Below are 21,183 nucleotides of genomic sequence, written 5' to 3' on the forward strand. Positions count from 1 at the left end.
TCCGACACGAATCCGTTAATGACACAATAGAATATGGGTTGACACGACACAATAACGACCTGAACCCAATATTATACGATTAAACCTAATTTTAAATTTGATTTACATGATAAAAATCAATTTTCCATAATTTAAACCTGATTTACAACAAATTAAATAACTAAACTAAAGCATTATTTAAAATATATATATAAATAATAAAAATAATAATATTCTTTCATAATGGGTTATCCGTATCCAATTCACATTCAACCTGAAATTTTCGGGTTCTGACAGGTCAACCCAATAAGGATATGAACCCATTAAGGTTTGGCCCAAACCCATTATTTTCGTGTGGAGGATAAAAAATTGCCAGCTAATTAATTATACATAGATTACGTTATATATATGGTAATTTTGTTAGATGATTTAATAAGATCAATATGAGTTAGAGTTCGATTAAAAATGTAGTAGTTTAACAAATCATAATGCAACAATACTAAGTTTTTTACATAAGTAGTAGTGCAAAACTAGTTTATAGTTTCATCTCTAACAAATTCAAACTCGTGACCAGAGATGCCTAAGATGCATAAATGGGCGGTAACGGTCTAGAACCGCTAGTTCCGGTTTAAGAAGATCATGAATCGGAACCGACCCATGAGCAACATATCGTGTTTTGGAACATTTCCTGCATCTTTGCCACATAAATTTTGATTGTCACATCAATATTTTTGTTTATCAGATTTATTTTTAAAAAATATTTTATTATTAAAAATAAAACAAAGAAAATTATTGATAATCTTTAAAATATGATATTTTCAATTAAACACCCTAATAATTTTAAAAAATCGATTATTTACCCTATTTTTTATTTGTAATAAGTGGGCCAGTGGGGCATAATCAAATGGGCTGAATTAATCAACAAAAAAGAAACAGTCACAAAATCCAGTGGGTTAGGGTTTTGGGCTGCTTCTCATATAAGAAGATTAGTTAAAGCCGCCATCGTTCAGCAGCTCCAGCCTTTGTTTCCCGCATCTCCTTCTTCAGGTACTCTCTAGTCTCTACCTCCCCTTCTGCGAATGTTAATTCTGAAAATAATATGGCCATTTTGCTTGAGATATCTTTCAGCATCTCATCTTTATCCTTCCCCCTAGATTTTGTAAACTTGTATATATGTGTATGTAATGCTGCCCTATTGCGGATGGTTATTCTTATCGACGAAATAAAACTCTATCTAGGATGAATTTGAAGTATCTTATCGATAATAGCAAATCTGTAGTGGCGGAGCGTGACAACTTGTTTTTTTACGAAATTGATTCGTACTGATCTGCACGATATGAATTCACAATGTTATGATTGTTGTAATTTGGATGATTGGTTTGAATGAAAGACCTTAATTTGTACTTATTATAATTGACCGATTGTTAAGATTAAATTTTTAAGTTATTATACTTGATGAATATAAGACTATGCGATATTGATGGGCAGAGTTCGTATCTGATCATTATTCGTGATACACAGCTAGACTGTTAATCGTTGTTTCCTTGACTCAGGTACTTGGTTATTTCATAGTATTTCTCAAGTGCTTAAAAGACTTGGTCAATATGCAGAATGAAGAAGGGCAGAACATGGATCTTTATATCCCACGGAAATGGTGTGTATATTGTTTGAAGAACTAATTTCAATTTTTTTGTTCATTTGGTAGCCGTGATGTATAAAATTGTGAAAAGGTCATTGTGCATAGACATTACTGATTATATACGTGTTTATAATGCAGCTCGGCCACTAACAGGCTGATCACTTCCAAGGATCATGCATCCGTCCAGATCAATGTTGGTCATTTGGATGAGAGTGGCAGATACACTGGCCAATTCTCAACTTTTGCTCTTTGTGGTTTCATTCGCGCCCAGGCAAGTGTTTTGTGCACTTGTTTTCATTTTAAGTTCATTGTTTAACTGATTCAATGTTTCTTGGCTCTTCTAACTAACCCTAATGAGTGAGACTATCCTGTTGTAGTAACGTAGGATAATGATTATGTTGCACTTTGGTGTTTGGAAAAAAAATCTGAACATTGGGGAAAATTATTTATCAAAAGAATTTGGGAACCAAAAGGTTGTATTTTGGAAGAGTGAAATTATTTTGGAAACAAGGGGCTGTATTGAAATTGCCAAAGCTTTCAAAACTTGGACATAGCATTTCCCTGTATAGTTGTCTCGTCAATTTATTTGGTTGACAAGGAGAAACTCATTACTATAAATCTTATGAACTCTCTCGGCAATTTATGCCACTTGGGCTGTAATACTGCTGCACTTTTTTCCCTCTATTTCGAGTATGTTGTATGTGCTTCAGATGTGGTTATATCATCTCTATTATGATATTACTGCACTTTTTAGCTCTCACTTGTCATCATTACATTCTAATTCTAAGAAGATTGTTGTGAAAAAGGGCTCAATACTACATGTAGACTAATATCTGTAAGAAAAAAATGGAATCAAATGGCTCAGAAATAAGTGTTCTGCCATGAAATTATACACTTAACATAGTAGGTCTAGTTGACCTTTTCCTCTAAACTAGGTCCATATGTTTGGTGTTGAATCTTGGTGTTAATGTCAAGTGTGGTGCTTCCTTCCACTACTAGAATCTCCTTTGACACTTTAGTGCAGAATGCGACGTCTAAACTTTCTTTTGGTTCTTTTCACTTCTCTCATTTTGCTAACCTTGTGAAGTTTTATAGTATGGTAGAAGAATGTTGTCCTGTGGCATATGTGATTAATATTTTATGAGGATGGGAAACTCTGTTGTGCAGGGTGATGCCGACAGTGCGCTTGATAGGCTGTGGCAGAAAAAGAAAGTTGAAGCCCAACAACAGTAAACGGGAGTTGTAATGGCAAGATTGTTTTTTTGAAGTTTCTTTAAAATAGTCTGAGAATTATCAGTATTACCTAATACATTTGAAGATGTGCAGTTGAAGTTTCACGACACATCTATCTTTAATCTATATTGTTTTACTTAATTTAGGATTAGTAGATAAAAACCTTCCTTAAACTGTCTTACCTTTTGTTCTTTATAGAGTATTTTTTTCATCAATTATGCAGTATGAGACAACTGTTAAAACACCGCTAATTAAGAACCCTAATCAATGAAAGTTTGCCCTTTGTCTTTTGTCCAATGTAAAGTAAATGAAGTATTGTTTTGTAGTACTGTATTAGAGCATCAGGTGGATGCTTTTTGGCGGACAACTTTCTTTTTTTTATCCATAGCCCCATTTTATTTGTCCACAGCCAAAAAAAAAAGTGTCTGCAGTAATAGTGGACACTTTTTGGTGGACAAATTTCACTTTATTTTAGTTGTATTTTTTAATTCAACTACAATTAAAATTATCGGACTATAAATAATTAGAGAACGAGATAATAATAAAATTAAAAAGTTCGATGAGACCAAATATTCGTTGTATTCATGGATATCGGAAAATTACATAACGAACATTTAAAAAAAAAACATACAAAAACAAATAAAAACACCGCCACCATCTACTCGGTCGCGGAGTCGGAATCCGGTGCCTCATCTTCGTCGCCCACTCCCCCCGGCGCCGCCGCCCCTGCCCCCGCCGCCCCCGGCGTCGCCCCTGGACCAATCAGCCCCAGATCCTCTCTGATCCTACACATCAGCTCATAGTATATCGCCTTGGTGATCGGGTCGGTGGCCGACTCATAGAAACGGCAGTTATCTTGCAGTTGTTTCATCAACTGCACATTCAGGTTCCTGTTCAAGACCACATGGGCCCCATGGTCCACGGACTGAGCTCCAGAAGGCGCCTGCGCGCCTCGCGATCCAGACGCGGCCGCCGAGTAGCGGGAGGAACTGCGCAGACATTCGGGCGCTGCGGATACTGGCCTTCTTCCCCGGAGGGCGTGAGCGCACTGGTGTGTGTATCAGAGGGCTCATCCGCTTGGGCGTCGTTGAGGTCGATTGATTGTCCGCCGCTGCTGCCGCTGTAGTTCCCGGCTCTGTTGCGTCTATTGCGCTTCGCCGCGTGACCCTCGGTCTCCTCTGCACAGATGGCCTTGAATTTCGGGCAGTTCTCGAGAATGAGAAACTCCTCCCAGTGGTTGAACCTAGGCTTATATAGCGCGTTGTATTGGGACACAGACAGAGCCTTCACGTCGGCTTCGTTGCGGCCACTCTCAGCGTTGAGAAGGTTGTTGCCGTAGATGCCCGCGAACTTCTTGGTGGGTGTCAGAATCCTCCCAAACTTCTTCCGGAGCTGTTCCGCGTCACGCGGTTTGGCGCCTCTCGGCTTGAACTCATTGTAGGTCAACAAGACGCGCTTCCAAAAGCCCATCTCGGTCTGATCGGTGCCAACACAGGGGTCTGATGTGACGGCATCCCATGCCCTCGCCACAGCAATCGACTCGTCTTTGGTGTAGTGCCCGCCCCGACTTGTTACCGCCGACTCGCTACCGCCGCTGCCGCTGCCATCCCCGTCGCCGTCGCCGCCGGAAGATCTCGTCGGCGGGGTCTCCGGTAGGCCCGGACTCATCAGCCCCATCATCTGCTCCAGTGTGAACCTATCGAAATCCGACAACGGAGTCTGGGTGCGCTGGAAAGAGTGAGAAGGGGTATCCGGCCGCGGATGGTTGGGCGAGTCCATAGTGGGTCGATAATCTCCAAATGCCGAACGACCCAAATTCCTCTGATGAGAAGATTGACCCCGATATTGGCTTTGTTGCCACGGCGGGGATGTCGGTGACCACGACTGGAATGGAGGGGGACTGGGACTCGATCCCCGGGGGGTGGGACTCGATCCCCACAGCTGAGATGGCCGGGAAGAAGGATAGTATCCGTATCCCGATTCTTCCGTGCCGGGTGAATCTTCGTCTCTCCCGTGCATTTGGTAAAATCTAGGGTTGTGAAATTGGGGGTGGAGTGAAAATGGGTGTGGAGTGGAAAATAAATGGGTGGGGTACTTAAATAAGCCAAAAAAATGAATTAAAATTCGAATTTAAAAAAAAAAAAAAAAAATTAAAAATCCGGCGACCGCTGCTGCGGTGCTGCCGCGCAATAGATAGGCGCGGCGGCCGCCGCGATTCTCTCTCATGCGGCCCGTCCTCGTCGCAAAGCCGGCGATGGCCCTTCCGCCCCAAGAGATTCGTCCGCCCACGGGGCGGACGCCTTCCACCCTATACATCGCCGCGGCTAAGCCGCGGCCGGCGCGCCGCCCCTATAGTGGTTGCTCTTATCTTTACTAGTAGTACTAACTTTAGTTATTGGTGAGGCAAAGTTGAATAATAATTCTACTCTATATATAGGAAATAAAGTATTTATCACATTATGTATGCATTGACATTCCACAATTTCTTAAATCTGATCCGAGTCTCCAACAACTTCCATTTATGATGTAAATAGCTTTTACCATATGTTTTATATATTCATTTATGAAAATCAAGATTTTAATTGTCTTAGTAAAAGAAAAAACAAAATATGATATTTCCTCCATCTCTAACAAGCGTTTTCATCTCCATGTCAAAAAGGTGTGGGAGCACTTGTAAGGGATGGGCAAAGGTATTAATCCTTAAACATTCTCGTGTAAAATTGTTGGAAAATTATGGTTCTTCTAAGACTTATTATTTGTCAATTGTATATCACTGGTTAAAAGTTAAAACATGCTCAGTGGAAGTTATCATTACCAAATAACTTCTTTATTAATACCTTCGTCGAGCTCATCATTTCACATACTGCATGATTGTTACATGAACATCAATGCTCATTATATTATTGAAATATTATTGAACATGGACAACGATGTTTAATAAATGGGTCTATCTTGCCTATTAAATTTTACAACTGGTCACATTAAAGGAAGTTGAAAAATTCACCCCTCACTCTCTAACGAGAGACTGAAACTCTGAAAGTAAACATCATGTATTTGCCATTTTGGAGTACTATTTAGGAATACGTTATACGTACATCAATAAATTAAAAAAATTATTATTCCTTGGTGAATTTTCGGATTTGTTTTAAACATACACCAACTAATTATAGTGTGTTCTACTCAACAACTATAATTAAGACAAAATTTAGTTACAGTCTTAGAGTAAATCAAAGAAGTGAGATCAGACAACTTATGCATCTTATAGTTATAAACTTATAATAAAACCAAGGAGCAAGGACACACTTCATCTCCTAGACGTATCCGATTCAATTTGAGTTGTCTCTACCTCTATCCGAATAAAACAAAATATACTTCAAGAATTAACCAAAATGTAAACCAAAAAAGGAAAAGGACTTGAAAATGGTCAAAAACCTATACACAGGGTTGCAACTTTTGATGAAAAGCAACAACTTTAAAAAAATAGACACCAAAAACTAGGTGTCAAAGATAGATGCACTAATTTATTTATTTTACTACTTTACACATCACATTGAATAATTGCCTTACGAAATGGGGCTTCCAAACAAACCAATGATTTTCAACATCCCTTTTAGTTAAGGAAATATTGCAACTGTAAATTAATTAATTAATTAGAAGTGATGAAATAAAGATTGAGTACGTGTTAGATTATGAATGGGGCGTTTACCAAGTAGTACTCCATTTGGATTCTGCTTGAATATGCTCATCACTTTATTGAGTAGCAGTAGTAGGATTTAATTTTATTTTTCCTTTGAATAGTTAGGTAAAAAAATTAGATGGTTGTGATACACTTTTCTGGGGGAAAAATCCTACTCCACATTATTTTGTGGAAGTGGCATCAATGTCAAGCTTATAATTTGTGAAAAAAATTTGCCAAGTTGTTTAAGAGTATAAATACTGCATTAATTATCATAAATTAAATTAATACATAGGTATGTCAAATCATATTCATTGAGTATTTTAATCAAAGATGGCGGAAAAGTAAATTGGACTGGTTTAACCCACCTTTTCCTTTTTTATCTGTTCCACCTAACTAATGGATTTTTCTTTATTCGTTTAATATTACTAGTATTACTACGGAGTACTTTTTTTAGAAAAAATTACTTGTGATTAGTATTATACACTATTAGTGCATTGTACATTTTACTATAGCATAAAATACACTTTCCAGTGTAACTTAAGAGTAAAGACTAAATTTTTAGATAGTACAGTAATTAAAAGGATAATGCATGCAACTTAAATCATATGATTTCGATATCTTAGAAAAACAGTTGAGAACTGGCTACTTAAATCATATTCTTTCATTAACAAACTAATTGTCTGCAGATTCCCCTTTGACTAAATGAAACGATAAACTTTTCACCAATATGCTAAAACTCGAATTCCGACTTACCACCTCAGATTTTGATTTGGAGAAAATCAATATCATGGCAAATTTAATAGAATCAAAGTTCATAATTATTTTCGCAACCGATTTAGTGAAATAAATACCAAAATTAGTTCATAGCGATTTTTTAATATACTACCATAGAAAGTAAAATAATTGTACATGCATATTTGAAAGTCAAAAAGTCTTATACATAACATACTACAGAGGTCAATATATCTGAGTCACATAATAAAGCATCCATTTGGATTTTCATCGCTAAACATTTCAAAAGAATCCAACGGCTGCCGTTGATTCATCTCAGAATCCAACGGCGGCGGCTCCATCTGGTGCATATACGCGTGCGCATGCGGTGGAGGCGCAGTGTAGTACGACGCCGTGTAGCTGCTACTAGGATACGCCGTATTGTAGCTCACCGCGCATACAGGCGGAGGAAATTGATCATGACACGGTGTAGGCGTGGGACTCTCATTGCTCGCTGGCACCGGATTCTCCAATCCTCCGTCAATTTGCACTCTCTTCTTCTTCTTCTTCTTTTTCGCAGAAGCCACACCGTCGCTTTTCTCCGGCGCGGCCGAGCAGCTCTCCTCATCCTCTGACCTTTTTACGTCGGCGCCGGCGCTTGCTTTTTTGACATCTCCTCCTCCGCCGTCACCTGCGGTTTCGGTGGTTTTACCTTTATTGCCGGAAGCGGGAGGCGCTTCTACGGCGTCGTTTTTTTCTTCTGTTTTCATCTCTTTCTTGTTTCCAATTGTAGGAATAATTTCTTCTTGTGGCCATAGCTGGGCGTTTTTGCCGGATTTGATCAATTTTCTGATCAAGGCGTCGGCGTCGACGTTGCCCTTCACCGTCACTTTGTGTTGCTGCGCGTCGATGTCTACATGCTCCACTCCTTCAACACATAGAAACATAAATTAATCAACAAAATTAAAAGGAAATTAAGGAGAAAGAAGAAATTAATTACCTTGGATTTGAGAGAGAATTTTGTGGACTTTTCTTTTGCAGCCTTGGCAGTGGATGGAAGCTTTGATGATTGTAGTCTGCATGTTTCTACTTAATTACACCAACAAATACTCTTACCTAGCGAGGAGAAAAGGAAGACGTACCTTGAGATGGTTGATGGGTTCCTCCGCCATGAGAGAGACAGAGAGTTTGGAAAAGCAGAGGGGGAAATGATGAAGAAATAAGAATGGCTGGCTTTAACAAAAGGAAACACTCTGCATATTACGGAGTATCACTTTTGAGTTTTATAACTGCTTCAATTTTAAGATCTACTCCTAATTCAACAAATAACGAAATTAAGGGAGTAATTCATTTGTAGATTTACTGTATCATATTTATTTTTATTCATACTTCCCATTAATGGATCGATTTCATTTCATCATTCTATTTTTATCTTGTATTCTCCTATTTTATAACCACAATCAATTCCGTGATAGTTATATTTTGAATACAACTGAAGTAGTACTAGTATTATTTTATCTATAGGGAATAAGATTTTTTTTTCATTCAAAATTATGAATCAATTTCATGCTATAAACAATAAGTAAGACCTAGCTAGAATTCTCCAGCAAGTTCGCGCAGGGCAATTTGAAACTTCAGACTTAAGTTTATATTAAATATTAATCAAAGTAGATTTTATGCCAAAAAGTTTCATTTAAGTGGTTCCTCTTAGAGCATCGCTATTGGTAGGACCAGCAAGCTACAAGGTTCAATGTTATGGTTTACATGTGCTACTTTTTAATAAACCAACCTTTTATATTTCTACTTACACTATTAATTGGTAGTAATTCAATATGATCCTAGCTATTTCCATCATTTTGTGATTGAACAACGTACAATTAAATATTTGATTTTTATTAGCATTTCACCTCAAGTTTAGCCGTGATATTACGGTTAGAATTATAAAAAATAGAAATCATATTGTACTTACTCGCAATCATAAAAGATACTCGTGTTATAAGGTTTTCAATTCGAATTTGAAATCAAAACATAATGATTCACTCTACCTTTTGGACTTGTGACGTATAAATTATAAATGGGCTTTCCAGCATAAAAATACCCTCATTTCACTGCATTAGATTGTTGAAATCTCATAGTATATAATATGAAGTAATTATAAAGTAATTACGTGGTATCCTCATAAATGAAAAAACGATATGTTATAGCTAAATTTGAAAAAATATTACTATCACAAATTCAGTTGCAGAATGCACTTTAATTAATTATCGTTGTGAAAAGAATCAACTCAGTTTGTGGATGTTGGATGATGGAGTTGGCAAAGAAACGTCAACTACAAATAGAATTATAGAAAACATATATGGAAGAGTTTGTGCTTGAAATTTGTAATGTAATGGCAACTCTATAGAGACCACACTTACAAGTTACAACATTTTAAAGGGAATTCACGTGATAAAACGTACTCCTATTTGGTAAGATTTCATATAAAAGATACAAGGTGTATAAAAGGGTAGGTATGAGTGATTTACCAAATATAGTAGTATTAAAAATGTTTGATAGGAAAAACATGTAAATTAGACATGTGGAAGATTGGTTTCTCTTTGATTGTATTAAAAAGATTTGTGTAAGATAATATATACTTGTATGAATTAAAACGAGATTCGAAAATGGACTGAAACCAGCTTATGCATTAAGTAAATCCAGCTAGCTGGTGAAGTAATTAACAATGCATGTTAAAAAATATTGTTGACATGATGCGGATCTTCTTCTTGATGATGAAATACAATATGGAAGTATCTATTTTGTGAGTTTAGCAGATAGCCGCCCCCGAACAGTGCTCAAGTTAGGCTTACGGGATCTTGGTTTCCTCCTCGACCCCCTTCTCCTTTGCAAGCGCTGACGACGAATCTCAGGATCTGCCCATCCTTTCCCCCACTCTGAGAAACTGGAGTATGATTTGCATGTTTCTGTCGACAGCAGCATGTCTGCCTCTGGGTAAACAAGAAATGCTTCTTCCGAATCTGACTTCAAAAACTGCAGTCCCGACTCTGTTGGTTCTGGAAACTTTATCTGGACATGCTTCTGTATGTTATCACACATAGGGAGTTAATCAATCTAGTTGGAAATGTGCAGCAAAAAGAGAGAATGAGAATAAGATCATACCATCCCATCTCCCTCGATTATGAACCCTCTTTCTTCTAATATACGTGCAAGACCACACCACCATGTGAAGTCACTTGCAGCATATTTGTGATTCTGCAGAAAACAAGGACATTGAAAGGCAATACTATGAAAAGTAAATATGCAAGTGATTGGGTGCACACACTATTAAATAGGTAAGGTTCTGAGGATTCCAGGGACTGAAGAAAATATACGAAGCTTATAAAAATAAAACATTGGGGTTATAAACAAGAACATTTACCTCTTCTCTTATCATACGGACAAATGCTCTAATATTTGGGTTCCCTATTAACTTCATGGACTCAACATCATTGGAGAATTCACCTTGACAAGTTTTATTTGCCTAAATACATTGTGGAATATGTAAATGTATATTATAAGGGAAAGATATATTTAGTTTGGAATTAATGGAAAAGTCAAGAAGAAATTTATGAAGAGGAAAAATATACAAAGGCCTTAAGGGTACCCACATAATATGTGGCAATAAGCTGCAAGAGCAGTGTTGCCTCCACTTTCAAATCCTGAATTTCTGGCGGCCCATTGGTACAGACATCACATCTTTTATAACAAGAAAGCCAGTTGAACTTTATGTTGAACAAAAGTGTCATATAACAGAAGAAATGTAACATTGTAACTTACAAGTTACATCTGCCAGTAGAGAACTCTTCACCAAAGTATTCTACAAGCATTTTGGCTCTACAACAAGAAGTTTTCATTCCATACCTGCCAATAATTGAAGAGGATTGTATAGCATAGTGAAGCATGTAAGAGGAAATGTACTGGAGAAGTAAAATGATGTACCTGAAGCAATCAGATAACATCTGATATGCTTGTTTTGTCTGCTCTTCACTTCTTTGACTTGGCAAAAGAGTAGGTATTCTTGATAGATTAGCATATAGCACTGCACCAAAGAAAGTGCTTGTGTCATATAAATGCTCAAGACTTCTTTCAGAAACCACAAACTTCATGCAAATGAATACTACTTACCACAGTCTGCTAATTCTCCATCCCGACCTGCTCGACCAGCTTCTTGGTAATATGCTTCTAAGCTCTGTATAATATAGTCCAACAGAAAGGTGAAACACACCCTTAGACACTAAAAAAAGTTCTATAAAGCACAGAATGGAAGGTGAAAATAGATACTTCACACACATGAACACATAGATGTAGGATAATCAATAAACAAAATGCTGACATACTCCTAAATCTGCAGTGTGCAAATTTGCATGAAGAAATGAATGCTTATGTTGCATTATTTTACCAATGATCACGGTAAACAGAAAGATCAATAAAATGTCAAAAACAAAATTTTCAGACACCTGTGGCCAACCATAATGAATGATCCGTCTGACATTCGACTTGTCAATCCCCATTCCAAAAGCAATAGTAGCAACGACCACCTGAAATAGGTGTGTAAGTAATTGTATTATGAGTTTATTATTGAGAAAAAAAAGCAGGCATCAAGGTAGAAGATACTTCCCCTTGTTACATGCAACACCATTTTCCAGCACCAAATCACTTGTTCACATTAACTACATTACCTGTAACTCATCTGCATGAAATTGTCCATGCACCTGCCTGAGATGTGACTTTGGCAACTACAAGGAAAAGCTAGAACATGAGTTACACAACGGATCAAACAGGTAGAGGCAAGAAAAGCTTTACGTATTTGAAAACACAATCCAAAACATGTGATTATGCCCTGTATTCTAAATCAGCATGTGTGAGCCTGTGCAAATGATGATTTTCCTACAAAGACTAGATAGATCTTTGCAAGTAGATAACTTTAAAGTTATTTGAATGGTCATTCTCTGAAGAGATCAATACACATATCTTTTCTGTTATATGATAAGGATACTAAAATGGAGAACACAATTGACAAAAATTAACAACTTAAACTTTGGGCATTCACATGGAAGAGACTATAACCTTGGCATTATAAGCAGCTGCCCTTACACCAACACTTATAAGGAACTTAGTTAAGCTCAAAGTTTGTTTTCTAGTAGGTACATATACTATTGTTGGTCCTTCTTCCAGATGTCCTTGATGTAGTGCTGGTCTTTTCCCTGCTTTACTCACCAGATTGTTGGAGTCAGAAGTCCCACAACTTCTGAATTCTAGAGATGAGCGTCCACAAGATTCGCCATAAAAAACTGAAAATGGACGCAGTTAAATCGAAAAGTTTGTAGATGGATAAAATAAGCATGCATCACATATTTATTTCCACAATAACAATAAATAATGATAACTATTCTTAGTGGAAGCCAGATGATGAACACATTTTAGATGGCAACGTTGATTAATTGGTCCTTGGTTACGTGGAGAGTAACTAGAAAGGTGAATGAGAGTAAGTAGTTGAACATTATAGTGAAGACAAAAAGAAGTGATTAGTTATAATTTGGTATATGTGAGCAAGGGAAGAAACATGCAAATTATAGCACATCACCTTTTTTCTTACACTGGTAACCATTACATAAATTTGGTAAATAGATAAAAATATAATTTTCATATAAAAAAATTATTCCAATACCATCAAAGTCATCAGCTCCTTGCACTCTATCATAATCATCTTCCAGAAATTGAACAGACAATTTCTCCTCTGGAGAGTCCTGAAAACCATCATCATCTGAATCATCACTATCATTCATGTTTCTGCGCATTTCACGTAATCCAGATGTTCCACCATTAGGAGTACAACTTGAGATTTTAGAGCCACCATCAAGATTTTTCAGTACAAACTTTTTGAGTGCTGTCTTGTCTTTTGTGTACAACTTTATCAACTCACTGAAATCATTCTCATAGGAAGACACAGATGTCCTACTATGCTTTACCTGCATGAGTAAACAGATAACCCATTTACTTCTGAGAGATAGAGGACATGTAAACCTTATCATTAAATAACATAGACAGCTATATGCAAATACACTTAGATAGTGTTTCAGCACAAGTAGCAACAATAACATTTATCCAACTGAGCTAGATGACAGTTATAGATATTAGATAGACTATCGTTAGCGATCTATAACAGAAAAATACTAACGAATGATGATGACTGAAACACAGCACTGACCGAAAAACGAAGATTTGGCCGGAAAAATGATGTTGTGATAATGTTCGTCTCCTTTGACATGCATAATGACTTTAATATGTCTTCACGAACACGAATAGTTGCAGTGGCAGTCAAAGCCATCAAGGGAATGTCAAACTTTAGGCATTTCAAGTGCTCAGCACTGAAGCTCCGTCTTAATATGGACAGTCGCCTAAGATGTATAAGAAGAGACTGGTGAGAGATCATTTATGTTATTCTACATTGTTGTATGAACATTTCCAACTGATTAACCAAACAAGATTCTGTGACTACTACCCTATCACCTTCAGATAACATAAGAATTCAATAGAATCACATAACATGTCTATATCATATGTCATATTTTAAAAGAAAGGGAACTGAAGAATATAAACCTGTAGTCAGGTCGAAAATCATGTCCCCATTTCGAAACACAATGAACTTCATCAATTGCAAACAATGCAATTCCACGGGTTTCAGCTAAGCTTTGAAGCGGTTTCATTAATCTGCAAACAAATGGAACAGATCATTCAAAGTTTGGAGAGTCCTTTAAACGGAAGAAGTATTATAGACACTTCACCTTATAATAGTCTCTGGGCAGACATAAATGATGCTATATGCACCATTCATTGCTTTGTTTTCAACACTCTTGTCGATTTGACCAGATCCCAGGAAACAAGCTGAAATCCCAAGCTTTCCTAGTTTCAAGCACTGGTCATGCATCAAGCTAATCAATGGTGAGATAACCACCACCACCTTTCCAGATAATAAAGCTGGAATCTGAAAACATAATGATTTTCCTACCAAAAAATCTTGAAAAGTAAGAAAAATGTCCTTGATTGATGGGTTTGAGAAAACAACTGCATAAAGGGTGCATGAGTGGTGTACCAGATCCTGTTGCTGCGAGAACTAGACAATCTTGGTTAGCCATCCAGGCTGCAAGAACCTCTTTCTGAAAGCCCTTCAAGGATGAATATCCAAAATTCTTCTGAAGAAGATCATTTGCGTTCCTTTCCCAATCCAATCCAAACATTTTTTCATCTTTTTTGCAATAAGATGGCACCATGCCAATTTCTTGACAGAGATCCAAATCAATTTTGACAGTCGAAGAAACGACCGGTTCTTTTCCACATGTCAAGAAATTTGTATTAGAGACTGAAGCATTATAAACACCTGTCGTCTTGATTCTCTTGGGTGCAGATGACAATTTCAGTTGTTCTGTTATGTTCTGTTGTCGCAATTTAGCAGGAGGCTTAAACGAGGAAGTGCCTCTTTTCCTAGTAACTTTGTTGTCCGTAGGACACATCGAACTCGCTGATGCATTCCTGTCATTTCTATGAGAGCTATTCAAGATAAACTCGATTGCATTATCCAGTGATGCACCCACTGCCTTTATTGCTTGTGTGATGTCTAAGATATCAAACCCCATATCTAGCAATTCAGCAATGACTTGATCTGAGGCCACATCATTCCCATCCATGCTGCACAAACTGCTTCCAGAATAAACCAGGGAACCAATCAATACTGAACATACATACAAAGTAAAGAACCAGAAGCAACCTTAAAGAATAATTCAAATGTGCATTGCAAAATGGCTACTTTGTCCCAAATATCTAAACTAAACAAAATCCTCTCCTTTTTGTTTCAATAGCAATCTGCCCAAAGTTTGAATTTTCAATACCAATTGACTTAATCCTAATAAATGTAGGAAAATAAAACAGGATATGCAAGCTAGAAACATTAGCGTACTGATATTGCAACAATGGAAATGACTCAACCAGATCAACAACAGAAAAGAAAAGATAAAATATTGTTTCAAATTATAATTCAATTGTCATGTTAATATATCAAGATTCTGTATAGAGCAGCATAAGTAGAGACTTTCTTAGATTGCTTAGCACTACCTAATCAAGCTGCTTATAAACCTAAACTGAACATCGAACAAATAGCTTCGAATTTGCAGAATTAAAAATTGTCGACTAAAAGAGGCAATGCTGCGATTCTGCTGTCTTCTACCTTTGAATTACACAAATAAAACTAGAAATTAGAGCGGAAAGAAATTCCCGGCAGAAAGCAAAACCTGATAACCCGCCAGATACAGAGAGAGAGTTGGAAATTTGAAATCGGACGGCGTCGTTTATTGCTGGGTGCCCCTCCCAGACCACTCACTAAATCAACGACTCAAATTATTCTCTCATTTCCCTTCAGCCAAAAACTAAACAGAGTAGTTTATAATCTTAAAAAATAATTTATCAACAATTTTTAAAATTTTATTTAATAAATTGCTACTCCCTCCGTCCGCAGAAAAAAGTTAGTAGAACAGATGTCCCCCTTTTATATATTAGTTTTACATAAAGAGTTAACTACATAATGATACCTGATCTTTCAATTTCACATGTAAATGATACCTAATCTTTATTTTATATCATTTTTTTACCTATTAATCACATTTTGGGTACCTGTTGCAATTTTCTTCCTAAAATGTCCTCTAAATAAATACATATTCCATTTATGTCATAGAGGATATTTTGGACATACATAAAATTAGTACCAATAGTGATATTATAATACCATCTCCCATTATCCTCACTCTTTATACTATTATTATTAATCAATATTAATATTATTATTTTGATGTTATAAATTAATAATTCTTTAATTGTTGGGGTTTGGTGCCCCTTGCACAGCGGAAGACTTGTACAAAACAAATAAATCAAACGAGGATCTATTTGACCGATTATGCGATTAATCAATTCACATGTTAAACAAATAATTGCATGCTAGAACGCAAATAATTCATGCTTAGAAAATATAAATCCTAAACATGATTTCTACGGTTTAGAGTTACCGATTTGATTCTCCAAAGAATCGTCGATTGCTCGCGCCTTCTCCACGTGATGATCTTCAATACTAGGCCACGGATCTTCTCTTTGGTTCCCGAATTGTATCTCGATATCAGGGTGAGCTGATCTCATCAAAATACTAGGACTCGAATAAAGAAGACAGAAGAAATCCTTCTCCAATTAGGAGAGAAATTCGAACTCCTCTAGGTAGAGGGAGACGAAATTTTGCTATTGAAAAAATTATGATTTATGTCTCATTTATTCTCCTATTTATATTAAGTTCCTTTTGGGCCCAGACAGGGATCTACGGAAGGTTTTGGATATGGGCTCCCCCAATTAGCTTTTTACTAATTAAATTGAACCCACAATTTAATACAAGCTTATATTGGAATATTACGAGCAGCCACTACAGAAGTAATATTGAACACTCGCCATCCAAATCCGAAATTACAAGTAATCCGGGTTTCCACTTTGTTTATTATTTATTTCCCGCGCTTAAGATATAAATGTCCATTAATTAATTAATGTCTGCTATGGACTTAATTAATTACTATCTTATTAATTCCAAGAGTTTACTTAGCAAGAAACATTTATTTATTATTCATAGAGCGATAAAACTCCAACTGGCCAGTTTTCCGAATAATAAAACCTTGTTCGAGCTCCTCTTGAGGACATTATCAAACGAGACTCACCTCGTGCACGATTCAACATAATAGCAATCCTAGCACCGCTAGATATTAATCACCACTACCCAATATATCGGGATTATTGGGTTGCGAAAAACCCGCACCATTTGATAAGTCAAAGTAGTGTATAACCAATACCGTATGCTCAATGCTAACATATGTAGATTAAGAAATAGTATTTTATCAAGACCTAGTCTTTCAGTAGATAGCATAAAGACACGTCTTGCTGTTAGATCCGTTCAGTGCTATACCACACCAATGTCATCTTATTTCAGTAAGGTTTAGAAATATGCGGACTGACATTGCAACCTTTCACGATAGGTAGCCAAAACCTATCTAGGTTGTGAAATTCTTCTTTTTCTTTTGCAAAGCATTGTATAGATCTGACCGTGTTATCTTAAAGTGGACGACGCCCACAACCGGTTTGCTAAGCAAAAGACTTAGACTTTGTTTACTTATTATGCATTTAAATGTTTATAAAACATCTTATAAATGCACAAGCAAACACAATGTAATAATATATTGATTTTATTCGTGCGAAACTGCTCGAATAATACTGAATCGGATTAAAAGTGGATTATAGAGTTTTAGGTATACAAGCAAGATTCTATTCGAGCGAAACTTGCTCGAAACATGCTTTTCAGTATACCAAACCTAACATTAATATCATTCAAATATAGTTAATTATAATTATAGTTACAATTATATTTATAATATTATTATAGTATAGTTATATAAATTATGAATCATATAATATTATGTAAAAAAATTATAATAATTGTGAATTGTATTCATAATAATATAAAGAGTTGAATATTTTTAGTTAGGCGTTTCAACCTTAAAATGAGTATAAAGTAATTTAATAAAACATATTCAATTGATTTGATTACTTTAAATAATTAACTTAATTAGATATTTTGTTCTTGATTTAATTATGAATGCAATTAGATGTATGTATAAAAAACTAAAAAGAAAGAAGAAAAAGAAGATAAAAGCAAAAGGAAGCAAGAAGAAACATAAACTAAAGAGAAAAAAAGAAAGAAGAAGAAACTAAAGAAAAAGAAAAAAAGAAATAAGAAAGGAAGAAAAATTAATTTCATGTTTGGTAGTACTATTTAATTGAAATTTCCAGAAATATCCTTCATAACAAAAAAATCATATGTTTGGTACACCTAAGGCTATTTTTGTCACAAGGTACCAAAAACAATATAAAATAAAGATCATGTACCATTTATGTGCGAAGTGAAAGATCAAGTACCATTTATGTAGTTCACTCTTAAATAAAATGTGAGTGACATGAGTTAGTGGAAGGTGAGACCTTATTTCCATTTATGGTAAAAGTGAACTGAGACTTTTATTCGCGGACGAACTAAAATGAGAAAACGGGACTCTTATTCACGTACAGAGAGAGTATAATCTAAAAACAATTAAATATTTTCAAAATATTCAATTATATTTATTTTTTAGGATATGGATAATGGATGATAATAATGTAGTACTCATATATCAAACCCTAAGTTACTCATTAGGAGTAGCACTAAATTTTGTTTTTCGCTTTGACATAGTGTAATGGAGTACTGCAATAGGAGTATGTGAGAATCATTCTTTGATTAATCAAAAGTTAACATAGGAGCGAAAGCACTTCCGCGGCAAAAAATACTCTTTATCGTGTGTTTACAAAGTATCACTAGTATTTCCTCCGTCCGCTTTAGCAGTCCCATTGATTTTTCTACCATCTTTTTATAAAAATAATAAAAAATAGTTAAAGTGGAGAAATGGTAAAGTAAGAGAGACAATAATGTAGATAAGACTCTTCTCTATATTATTCTCTCTCTTAATTTACCATTTCTAATCTTTAATTATTTTTTATCATTTTTACAAAATGAGGGCATAAAAGTCAATGGGACTGTTAAAGTGGGACAGAGGGAGTAGTATTCTTTCTAACCCTATACATAAATTAATATATTTTTAAAATATTAATTTTAAATTTTAAATTAATTATATAAAATTAGAATCAATATTAATAATAAAGAATATGTGTTACAATTTTAGTTATATTAGAGTAAAAATCTATACAAATCAACATTGAAGCATAATAAATTTGAAACAAATCGCATGATATAATGTTTAAACATTAAATTATGGAATAGAAAGATAAAAATCTATCACAATAAAGAATTAAACACAATGGAAAATTACTCATCATTTTTAAAACTTCTTTATACACTACATTAACTTTAAAATTAAAATCAATCTCATCATTATAAACTAAAACCTTCAACTCTTCACAATTCGTCACTTTTCAACAGAACTCATATGCAAAATAACTCGTTTATCATCTTTAAAGTCGCCCGCCTCACCTAAAACTACAATAAAATAAGGAATAAAATCAATTTGCGATGCACAAAATCAATAATCAACATGTATTAAAACGATCATCCGTAGAGCAAAGCATAAGATGAGACCCATGAAAGTACACATCGAACAATTCACACTACATGCATTCGATGAAAGGACAAAATATATTTTTATTTGGAATTCTAATCAAACGTTTAAACCAAATTTAAATGACATAGTAAAACACGTGACACAGTAAAACCTTCCACTCACTCCACTTAAAAGCCTCCACTTAATCATACGTGACACAGTAAAACTTCCTACTCACTCCACTTAAAAGCCTCCCACTCACTCCATTTTAAATTATATATATTTAATTTAATATAATTTTTTTAAATTAAATGGGAATCTTATAAATTTCTCCAAAACTCTCATTTTATATATTGTATAGATTTAGAATTGATTAGTTTTATTGAACATGTTGTAAGTAGAATAAATAAGTCGTGGGGAATATAATTACTAAAATAAAATAAGAAACTATTACCATCGTCGTAAAATAAGTGTCACAATTTGTCATTTCGGTTCGTCCCACAATAAGAGTCACATTTCACTTTACTGGTAAGTGGATCCCACATTCCATCAATCAATTCTACTCACATTTTATTATAAAATAAAACTAATATATATATAAGTAAGATCCATAATCCACTAACTTATTTAACCCACTTTTCTTTATATTTTTTAAAACTCATGCCCACAATAAATGTGAGGAGAAGTAGTATATAATATTGCAAACTGACAAAAATGACAAAATAGTTCACTATTATACGAACGAAGAATGAGTACTAAAATTTTCTCTGAAGGCGGCAAAATTATATGGTTTAAGATTTAAGAGAAACACCATTAATTAGGCAAACCATACCAAACCAAACCAAACATAAGTGACTCGGTTAACATTAACAATCTGCAATTGAATTATGTGTTCATCCCAGAGAATCATTTATATATTCATACAGAAGAAAGATTGGTATTCTTACAATCAGAAGGAAAGAAAATGGCATCGAAACAACAAACTAGGTGAAACTGAATAACAGCAGATAATCGGTTTCCATCAACACCACATTCAGAAATTGTTACCAAACTCAACACTCACAACACAGTGCAATCATTAAAGATAGAAGCAAGCTAGTCCTCTCTACGACGACGGTGCCTGCTCTTCTTATCAGACCGCTTCTTGTCCCTTCCTACTCGACAATCATCCGATTCACTGTCACCAGAGCCAGATTCTGAGTCCGCCCTGCGACTCCTCCGCTTATGGCGCTGCTTTACAGAATCATCAGAGGAATAATCATTCCCACGGCGGTGACTCCTCCTCCTTCTCCTCTCCTTCTTACTCTTCCTCCTCCTCCGCTTGCCTTCCTCCTCCTCCTCCTCCCCCCCAGAGGAATCATCATCCCTCTTCCTCCTTTTCTCTTTCCTCCTCTTTTTCCTGCTTGAATCCTCATCATCAGAGTCGCTGCTGCACCTTCTCTTTGCACTCTTTCTGTTCTTTGATCTCCCTCTGTCTCTCTTCTCCTTCTTCTTTCTCTCCCTAGCATCACTCTCCGACCCATCATTTAACTCATCACTATCGCTCCTCTTTCTACTCTTCAACTTCCTACCACTGCCACTAGCTTTTCTCCCGAACTTCTGGGCTATAGCACGCTCCAACTCCGAATCATAATCTGTATCTGAACTCTCGCTCTCCTCATCCTCACTGCTATCCTCACTCTTCAATTTCTTTCCTTTGAGCTTCTCCAATCCGGACAAGACAGCAGCTTGGATGGCATCAT

At 35.8% G+C, this 21,183-nt stretch overlaps 4 protein-coding genes across 9 annotated transcripts; 1 reads left to right on the plus strand and 3 right to left on the minus strand.

Annotated features, from left to right (window-relative positions):
• Positions 1–919: 919 nt before the first annotated feature.
• LOC125203901 (40S ribosomal protein S21-2-like) lies at positions 920–2,992 on the plus strand. Its single transcript, XM_048102412.1, has 4 exons — positions 920–1,026; positions 1,533–1,633; positions 1,757–1,889; positions 2,786–2,992. Exons 2-4 carry the CDS (start codon positions 1,584–1,586, stop codon positions 2,849–2,851), a joined length of 249 nt encoding a protein of 82 aa, XP_047958369.1. The 5' UTR covers positions 920–1,026; positions 1,533–1,583; the 3' UTR covers positions 2,852–2,992.
• A 4,428-nt stretch (positions 2,993–7,420) lies between these two features.
• LOC125204667 (heavy metal-associated isoprenylated plant protein 35-like) lies at positions 7,421–8,622 on the minus strand. Its single transcript, XM_048103374.1, has 3 exons — positions 8,384–8,622; positions 8,242–8,317; positions 7,421–8,169 (listed from the first exon to the last, which is right to left on the minus strand). The coding sequence occupies exons 1-3, from the start codon at positions 8,411–8,413 to the stop codon at positions 7,502–7,504; spliced, it is 774 nt and encodes a 257-aa protein (XP_047959331.1). The 5' UTR covers positions 8,414–8,622; the 3' UTR covers positions 7,421–7,501.
• Positions 8,623–9,905: 1,283 nt separating this feature from the next.
• On the minus strand, positions 9,906–15,688 carry LOC125203837 (ATP-dependent DNA helicase Q-like SIM). Of its 6 annotated transcripts, none has more exons than XM_048102319.1 (16): positions 15,566–15,688; positions 14,374–14,975; positions 14,066–14,285; positions 13,881–13,991; positions 13,489–13,678; positions 12,949–13,249; positions 12,498–12,571; positions 11,960–12,016; positions 11,738–11,818; positions 11,406–11,469; positions 11,220–11,319; positions 11,058–11,141; positions 10,889–10,976; positions 10,660–10,761; positions 10,401–10,493; positions 9,906–10,319 (listed from the first exon to the last, which is right to left on the minus strand). In XM_048102319.1, exons 2-16 carry the CDS (start codon positions 14,963–14,965, stop codon positions 10,035–10,037), a joined length of 2,442 nt encoding a protein of 813 aa, XP_047958276.1. In that variant the 5' UTR covers positions 14,966–14,975; positions 15,566–15,688; the 3' UTR covers positions 9,906–10,034. The 6 variants fall into 6 exon arrangements, with proteins under 6 accessions (XP_047958276.1, XP_047958272.1, XP_047958273.1 ...); XM_048102315.1 differs by having other exon boundaries at positions 12,348–12,571; XM_048102316.1 differs by having other exon boundaries at positions 12,348–12,571; positions 15,502–15,599.
• A 4,613-nt stretch (positions 15,689–20,301) lies between these two features.
• On the minus strand, positions 20,302–21,181 carry LOC125206262 (CAX-interacting protein 4-like; the record flags this gene model as incomplete). The annotated part of the gene is made up of 1 exon (XM_048105542.1): positions 20,302–21,181. A coding segment is annotated over one exon (645 nt), but the record flags the coding sequence as incomplete, so codon positions are not given.
• Positions 21,182–21,183: the final 2 nt, after the last annotated feature.

This window comes from Salvia hispanica, chromosome 2, assembly GCF_023119035.1.
Source record: "Salvia hispanica cultivar TCC Black 2014 chromosome 2, UniMelb_Shisp_WGS_1.0, whole genome shotgun sequence".
Lineage (NCBI taxonomy): Eukaryota > Viridiplantae > Streptophyta > Magnoliopsida > Lamiales > Lamiaceae > Salvia > Salvia hispanica.